This window comes from Malus domestica, chromosome 04 (genome assembly GCF_042453785.1).
Source record: "Malus domestica chromosome 04, GDT2T_hap1".
In the NCBI taxonomy this organism is placed as follows: Eukaryota; Viridiplantae; Streptophyta; class Magnoliopsida; order Rosales; family Rosaceae; genus Malus; species Malus domestica.
Window position 1 is genome coordinate 22,101,284 of NC_091664.1, and position 9,416 is coordinate 22,110,699.

Sequence of the window (9,416 nt, forward strand, 5' to 3'; positions counted from 1 at the left end):
TCCTTCCATCAATATGAGATTTATTTTCAATATGACTAACTAAGGACGCTATTAATCCGATAGAAGGGTTTGCATTAATATGATTTTCTTTTTCTTTTTCTCTGGGGCTGAGACCAATAATTTTAATATATAAAGCACAAACTTTCGACAGAAGTTGCCCCATTCACAAAGCACCATATAGAATATGATTCCCAGCGAAACTACCTTGGTGCAGCTGCTGTCAAAGCGATCATAAAGCATCCTGTTTTTTCCACTTATTTTTTCTTTGAATCCACGATTCCATCACTCGCCACTCAAAGTTTCAAATATATACATATATTCTGTTCCTCAAATGATCATTAAGCTTTTTTTTTGGTCGAAAATCATTCAGCTATGCTCTTAATCTAATTCAATTGTAGGATGATCAAATATATGATCCAGCCTATGTCGGTGTCTAAAGGATCATAGCCACTCAAAAAGCTTCTTTCCTAGCAATCATCATATCTTTTTAGCCTTTATTTATTTATCAATCATCTCTTTAGTTAATTATATATATTTTTTCTCTATATAATAAGGTACGTTCTTATTATATACGTGTTTGTTAAAGGTAATTTTAGAAACATATATAAGCAGTTAATTCAAGCGGTAAAAAAGAATTTAATAATGAGTTAGGATTATAATAAGTTCAGAATTCAATTACTCAATTACTCGTTATGTAAATCAAAGAAAGATATGGTCCTCACCCTTTTGGGAGAGGATAGGTTTCTTGCCTGCAATTATTGGTGAATAGCCAATCTCACATAATCTTTCTCCATTTGAAAATAAAAAAAACAAAGAAAGACACAAACCTGCTGCTAGAAGATAAACTTGTGGCCAGTGAGAGATTGAAATGCATCTATTTCCTGGCCTCCGAAAGAGGTGGATAACCGTGACTTGCCACTAGTTCTTCCTCTTTTAAAAAAAGAAAGAAAGAAAGACACAAATAAAACACATACATATGAGCATTAATATCTTCATTTCTACTAATACTTGATTAAAATTGACTTAATCAATCTCCTCCTAATGTACTTATTAGAAGAAATTTTTTTTTTTCCTTTTTGTCAAGTTAAGGGCAGGCAAATGCCATCATCAACTTGAATAATTGGATCTTTGGGTTGGGCACCATGTCATTTCGAATAACATGTTCTAGTAGGACAATAATTTGTCACTTATTAAGACAGTTTTTGTTGGATTTATCTGCACTATGGTATTGGTGGCTGCTAAGGATCTTATCACTAGAAAAGCCCCAAGTCAGTGCCATCCTCTCATTGGAGGACGGATAACATAATATGTTATAGCCAATAATACCAGTGTACCAATTCTATAAGTTATTTCCAGTGACTATTGAAGATTTAGCCAGATTAGGCGAATTAAGAGCTTGTATCTCAGCTAGTTACAGCATCCATTCTACGTCTATGTCTCGAGTTTAATTCTTCATCTCTCTAATCTTGTTCCTACTAGAAAAAAACATGTAAATCATTTCGACATATATAAAGTTGGATTATTTAGACCCTATGCCTAGGCTTTTTAACCAAAACGATTCATGAAATTGGCATAACTCATCATTTGGGTCCATGAGATTTAAAATCGATAGAACTCCTTAAGTTTGTTCACCATCAATCATTTTAGTATTTCCGCGAAAAATCTCCTTTAAACAAGGATAAAATGAGAAAAATATCTGCAATTTTTGTCAAATGGTTTTGACTCATTGTTTATTAAATTGATAATATTGTTGTCATTTTAGTAATTATTTAACAGAAATTTTTCTCACAATGACCAAAATGATTAATGATGGACAAACTAAAATACCACTTTTATCAATTTCAAATCTCAAGAGCCAAAGTGAAGAGTGATATCAATTTCGGGACCATTTTAGATAAAATGCCAAAAAAAAAAAAACATTCATGCGTTGGTCCACTTAGGTGATATACTTGGATTTATTGTATTAATTTATACTATCGCAACGAGTTCACTGTTCATGTATTTGATTGCTAGCTAAAAATTAAATGACCGCATTTATTCATTGTAATTGATAAAATCTTATGGCAATACTTAGGGTTTAGGGTTCATAATACCGTCAATAATTGACATGATAAAACATTTTGAGTTGGTTACCGAACTAGCACTACAACTAATCGTATCATTACTATGGATTTTACTGCTTAATTCATTATATTTGCTAATTAATTAAAATTAGCAATCGACATTCGACATGCTATACGACAAGGGTAGAAGCATGGAATTGAAAGTACAGTGTTGCAGACCGGTGTGAAGACAAGAGATGGAAGGAGGCAAAGGTCCGCAAGGAGACACACCCACCACGTGGTGGTCCCACTTTGGACCCCACTCGTATCCGCGCCAATCCCCCTTCTGTTGTTGAAACATACGTCATCGGGTCATCATCTTTCGACAGGTAAGAAAACCAAGCATGCCAATGCCAACGTGTCATCGTAAGGGGCCCATTCCTTCTTACCGTTACCTTTTAAATCAGGGTATCTGGCAGTTACAACTTACAAGTCCCAAACGCCAAATCTGAGAAAATTATTTGTCTGGGAGAGTTTTTGTGACGATATAATTTCGTGGAAGTTCTTCTTCGTTACTTCATTAACAGGACTGTCATCTACTTCGACCTAGCTAGCTTTTATTTTCAGTGATAGAAATATCAATATAATGAAATTTAACAAAAAATTTCCAGTATTATTAATTTTAACAAAAAATTATATTTTTATATTAAAAAATAAATCGTAATACTATTTACTTTATCATTTATTTTTTTCTTATTATTACAACTCAAAATTTTAAAAACATTTTCATTAATTTTTCTCAAAAAAAAGGAGTATATTTTAATATTAAATTATCAACAATATAAGCAACACATCAACGGTTAATAATGTAACAATATTAGGCGGTAGGACAGATTACGTGAAATCTATGATCGAGGGGACCGTATTCAGTGCATTCTTTGTTTGTTCTGCACCTTGCTGTAGCAAATCACTTCCTTAATTCTTTAAGTACAAGCTTCACATCACAATACTGGGTACACGCTCTCATTACCTTTTATCATCCACTGTCTTTCACCATGCCTTCTGTTTCTCAGCAATGGCTGCTACTGCTCCTAATATCCACAGTACTAACAGTCTTCGCACGTGCCGACTTACCAGGCACGTGGGAACTCCTCGTTCAGAACGCCGGCCTAGCCTCCATGCACACCGCCGTCACACGCTTCAACACCGTGGTGCTCCTCGACCGCACCAACATCGGCCCTTCCCGCAAAATGCTCCGCAGGGGCCACTGCCGCAACGACCCCTACGACGCGGTTCTGAAGCTCGACTGCTACGCCCACTCCGTGCTCTTCGACCTCCAAACAAAGCAAATCCGGCCACTCATGATCCAGACCGACACTTGGTGCTCATCCGGGCAGTTCCTCCCGGACGGCACGTTATTACAAACAGGTGGTGACCTGGACGGGGTGAAAAAGATCCGAAAATTCGTCCCGTGCGAGGCAACCGGGTCGTGCGACTGGGTGGAGCTTGCTGACGTGGAATTGGCCAACGGCAGGTGGTACGCCACGAATCAAATTCTGCCGGACGGGTCGGTGGCTATAGTCGGCGGGAGAGCGGCCAACACGGTGGAGTATTACCCGCCGAGAAAAGGCGCCGTTGCTCTCAATTTCCTTGCTGACGTGGAGGACAACCAAATGGACAATTTATACCCGTACGTGCATCTCCTCCCCAACGGCCACCTCTTCATCTTCGCTAATAACAAAGCGGTGTCGTACGATCACAACGTGGATAAAATCGTGAGGGAATATCCACCGTTGGATGGCGGCCCACGTAATTACCCGTCCGCCGGATCATCCGCAATGCTGGCGTTAGAAGGCGACTACTCAACGGCTGTGATTTTGGTTTGTGGCGGGGCCCCGTACGGCGCTTTCATCGAGAGGAGCACCGACACCCCGGCGCACGGTAGCTGCGGGCGCATCATAGCGACGTCGCCGGACCCGGTTTGGGAAATGGAGGACATGCCGTTCGGGAGGATTATGGGGGACATGGTCATGCTCCCAAGCGGCGACGTTTTGGTCATCAACGGAGCGCAAGCTGGGACCCAGGGCTTCGAGGCGGCATCCAACCCGTGCTTGTACCCGCTTCTTTACCGATCCGAACAGCCAGTCGGCCTGCGGTTCATGACTTTGAACCCGGGAACCGTGCCCCGATTGTACCACTCCACCGCGAATCTCTTACCCGATGGACGGGTATTAATCGCCGGAAGCAATCCGCATTATTTCTACAGATTCGACGCCGAGTTTCCCACGGAGTTACGAATCGAAGCGTTTTCGCCCGAGTATTTGAGTCCGGACCGGGCGAATCTCCGACCCATTTTCGAGGGGATACCCGAAACGGTGCGCTACGGCGAGAGTTTTGACGTTACGGTGTCGGTTCCGCTGTCCGTGGTGGGGGTTGTGGAGGTTAATTTGGGGAACGCGCCTTTTGCCACGCATTCGTTTTCGCAGGGTCAGCGGCTGGTCAAACTGGCCGTTACGCCGTCGGTGCCGGACGGTGAGGGGCGTTACAGGATTAGCTGTGTGGCGCCGCCGAATGGGATGGTTGCTCCGCCGGGTTATTACATGGCATTTGCGGTCAATCAGGGCGTGCCAAGTGTTGCGCGCTGGATACATCTGGTGTCTTGATGTATGATTTTAATTTTTGGTTAGAAAGTTCGTGGATGAATTAAATGTGGATAAGAACCGTAAAGCATTAATTGATATTTTGTTTCCTTTGGGCTGGTTGTCGGTAATTTGCTTGGATATCGGAGTTATTGGTAAGAAGATAAATGGAAATAGACTAGTTGGAGCTATAGAGATAAGAAGCGGGAGAACACTACATACAGGTAAAATAAAATTATAAATTGAGAGCCTCTTAAATTAGTAGTTTTGTGCGGTGGCATCACTTGCACACAATCGAAGTCGGCTTTGAGAAAAAATTTGAACCCCTTTAATATAACAACGTAAGCGATTAGATTCCAAAGTGAAACAGGGAAGATTGGTGGTGTCTAATCCATTCATGAGCAAGGGAATAAATCAATGGAAAACGATATTTCTTATTCCCATGGTGGTTGTGAGTCCACACTTGTGGCAGATATGAAAATGAGACTGTAGTTCTTTTTCTTTTTTGGGTAATCAAAAGTTTAGGTGCCGGGGAGACTACCCAATCATAGGGTTATAATATACTACTATCATATGGGCACACACGAAGTGTGTGAGAAAATTTATTTTTGAAATAGAAGGGGAGAGGAAGAGAGTGATAGAGAATGTGAGAGTGGAAATTTTTTTTTTTAATTAAAGATATGTTAGGATTACATGTAGGTAAGACTTTGAAAAAAAAAAACAGTAAAATTTGGTTATGTGAAATTACATTTCTTCCCTATATTTCTTATTCATGTTCTGTTTTAATTAAAGAGTTAAACTAGTAATTTCATAGGATTTTGGTTGACAATGAGTGCTTTATTAATTAGTAAAGATAAGACTCTTTGAGGACTTACAAAAATAGTCTTAACTCTTTTTTTTTTGTTTGGAAAATTTTATTTGAACCCATACAACTTCACTTTACACCCAACTTAAATCTTAATTGTGAATTGTCTTCTTAGCCCTATTATGTAATTACCATCAAGTACAAGATGAAATAAACACAAAAATCAAAATTTACCAATAAACCCACATTCAATAATAACACCCTTACAATCACGCAATAATTCTTTTACGTTCAGTTTTGGTTAAAACCCTACGACGTTGTTAAAAAGAAAAATAAGCTCTTTTTGACAAATGGATGATAATTTTGAAGTTTTAGATTCTCCAAATAAAGTATGAATCAATTTACGTTAATTTTTTTATTTGATTTCAAATCTTTATTTTTAGGCTTTAGTAGCTGTTTTATACTGCCTGCAAATAGGGTTGAAATCAAGGATAATAAAGGTGGATGATGTATTTTCTGGTATTTTGCTTTTCTGCCACCACATGTTCTAGTTTTTTCAAAGATCCATATATATGGCTAATCATCTTTACCAAGGATCACCTTGGAGACAAGTTTTAGTGGTAGTGTCCCGATAAATATATGTCAGAACTGAATCTTTCTTGTTAAGAATGAATAGCCATCACTCGAAGAGAAAATTGAAATCAAGGATTATTGAAATCAAATAATTGAACTGGGTAATTGTACTTGGTAAAATCTCATTGAAACAATAACTTGCTCATAACATTAGGGGCACGTTTACGTACCCGTAATGGGAATCAATTTATGGAATTGGATTCCGATTACGGGATACACCTTTGTTTACTTAATCTTGGGGAATCAAAAAACATGTGGGGTCCACACCAATTGGGGAATCCCACTCCTGATTTTGGAGGAATTGGACTCCCTACAAGAGGGAGGTATTTCAATTCCTGGATTGGAGGGGAATCGGGAATGGACTTTTTTACCAATTATGCCCTCACTTGGTTGTGATTATTCCAACACTGCCCTTCATATTACTATGTATAATCTAATTTATACACAATAAATCAATAGTGCATATTTTAACTCTTTACTTTAATTAAATAAATAAAAATATCTAATTAAAATGTTTATAAACATAAATATAGAATAAAATAAAATAAAATAAACAAAGGCAATTTTGTAATCATATTGATATTTATTTCAATTCATCTAAATTAGTAAACAACTTATATGAACTCAATTTCGATTTGGGACAAATGACATTTTAGTAATCATACTGGTTTATATTCCGATTCTGCTGAATTAGTAAACAGCTTTATGGAATTGTATTCCGATTCCAGACAGTTTTAGTAAACAATTTCAACAGGAATCTGATTCTGATTCCACCTCATTTCAATTCCTCCTCAATCCAATTCCTCCTCAATCCAATTCCTCTCAATTTGATTACGGATTAGTAAACGCGCCCTAGGTGCGAAAGAAACCACACAATAACCCAATCCAATTTTCTCACAATTCTCCACTAATTCAACCTTTAAATCACTGCACTCTATATGAATGGAAAATGCTAAATTTCTGCATACTAAAAATATTTTGAATACATCAACGCTTGGGTTGGTTAGGTGAAGAAAACGAGCAATGTGAAATATGCAACAAAAGAAGGATTAAACACAAGACAAATATGTAAGATATATTGTTCTCTTTTATGTTTCAATGAGTTGTAGAAAATTGATTTTGTGTTTTTATTTATTAATGGGTGTAAACATAAACTTACCTATTGAATTGGGTTTGTGAGGGTATTTTAAGTAATAAATTTGGGTTTAGAGAGATATTGATGGTTTAATTAAAATTTATATAGGTGTAAAGAGTAAGTTGGGTGTTGTTGATGCACAAAATCAGTGAGGACTTTGGTACAACAGAAAGTGTTAAGTTTGTGACCTTCGCTAGATTGGTCCAGTCACTAGTGTGGATAAGTATGTAAATGGATAGGGATAGGGAAGCAAACACAAGATGTACGTGGTTCACTCAGATTGGCTACATCCATGGAGTAGAGGAGTTCTCATTAATTGTGAAGGTTTACACAAGTACTTAGGTTCAAGCTCTCCTTTAGTGAGTACTAGTGAATGATTTAGTACAAATGACATTCGGAAATATTGTGAGAGAATGATCTTTATTTATAGAAAATAATTACTAGTTTCATTCTGACATTGACATGTGTCATGTTGTGATTGGCTTCTGATGTTGACACGTGTCGCGCTATGATTGACTTCTGATGTCGACACGTGTTGCGCTGTGATTGGCCTCCTGGTTGGAGGGAAACTATTCTGGGTCCTTGACGGTATAACGTTGACCGGTACTCAGTAGTTTCGGGATTGGTCAAGTATGGTACAAACAATGCTCCCCTAAGTTCCCGAGTGAGGGACGCTCCTCGGTTGGGGACTTGCAAGATCCAAGCCATTGAGTAATCACGAAACTTCTAAGTACCGAAGTGTGGTATCATTTTCACTTGCCTTATCTGTCTCATATGTAGATGTGACATCTTATCTGGAAGTACTTTTCCTCCATCCAGGGGTGGTATCTTTAACCGATGAAGATGCACAAGGTAATGTATCAATTTCACTTGAAGCTTACTTGTAGTTTCGGGCTTGGTCAAGTGCGATACAAACCCTATAGTAGGAGTCCCCCAAGTAGGAGATTTGCCGAATGAGGTAACAGACAAGGTAAGCAATCAGACTTCCAAGCAAGCAACCTGGATTGGAGGTTTGACTTCGGCTTCCGGTTGATTGTTCTCCTTCTCCTTGTGTCGTAAACAGCAACAAGGATAAGGAGAAGCAAATGGAGAAGAGATAATATGAGATACTTTTGATTTTGAATAAGTAACTTTCCACATGCTTATTCTTGAACTAGGCTGGAGGGTTTTCTGGTTTCCTCCAGAGTATAAGGCCGACTCAAGAATTTGATGGTCAAAAAAAGTCCATCAAATCTAAAGTACGTTCGACCCTGATGATATGGGATACTTTTGCTGTTGACAAAGTAGTGGATGTATCGGCACGTATTCTATTACGCTTGTCTTCACATGCTTCCTTGTATCCTTCTCACTTGCCCTATCTGTTCCTCAGGCAGATGTGGTATCTTTTCTGAAAGCATAAGATGTTGAAGATGAGTACTTGGGAGCAATGCCAAGTAAGTAATCAAGCAAGGGGTTCCGGGCAGTCAGTTCCTGACTGGAAGCTTGATTCCAAGTGCTGACTGATTGCTCTATTTCTATTTGTCTTGCAGGTAAGAACAAGGCCAAAGGAAAAGACAGGGAAAAAGCATGATATGGGATACTCTTGCTTTTAACCCTGATGATATGAGATACTCTTGCTCTGTGTGGCTTGTTTGCAGAGGTATTATCGGGGGGAAAAGAAGCTGAGTATTTCGAGAGACTCTACTGAGAGTGCCCTCTCAGATGTGAAGAAAAGTTGAGCATTTTTTATTTATTTGCAGGTCTGCCTGGCTGTGGAGGATAGAAGTTGACATATATAAGAGTCTCCCTAACAACAAGTAGTAGTGCTATTCCTTTACCCTTCTTGGTCATAGCAATGTAGTGGGAGCTGCAAGTTTCACGTGTTTTAACTTTGTCAGAGCACTTTGAAAAAGTGGTCTGTGGTATTTGGAAAGCTGATGTTGCGTGTGAAGATTGCAGACAAGCTTTATCCAAAGAAATCTGGCTCTCGAAGTTCAGAGAGCGGTGCTTCTTCAGTATTCAAACAAGCAATCCTATCAGGGATCTGGCTCTCGAGATTCAGAGAACGGTGTCTCTTCGATTTTTGAGAAAGCAATCTTGTTGGGAGTCTGACTCTTGAGATTCGGAGAGTAGTGTCTCTTCGATTTTTGAGAAAGTAATCATGTTGGGAGTCTGGCTCTCGA

The 9,416-nt window shown here is 38.8% G+C and overlaps 1 protein-coding gene across 1 annotated transcript; it reads left to right on the forward strand.

Annotated features, from left to right (window-relative positions):
• The first annotated feature begins 2,820 nt into the window (after positions 1-2,820).
• LOC103423394 (aldehyde oxidase GLOX) lies at positions 2,821-4,794 on the forward strand. The gene has a single exon (XM_008361468.4). The coding sequence runs from the start codon at positions 3,098-3,100 to the stop codon at positions 4,703-4,705; it is 1,608 nt and encodes a 535-aa protein (XP_008359690.3). The 5' UTR covers positions 2,821-3,097; the 3' UTR covers positions 4,706-4,794.
• Positions 4,795-9,416: the final 4,622 nt, after the last annotated feature.

Bases quoted from the DNA above. Each gene is read 5' to 3' on its own strand.
- LOC103423394 (XM_008361468.4), top strand. From the start codon at position 3,098: ATGCCTTCTGTTTCTCAGCAATGGCTGCTACTGCTCCTAATATCCACA.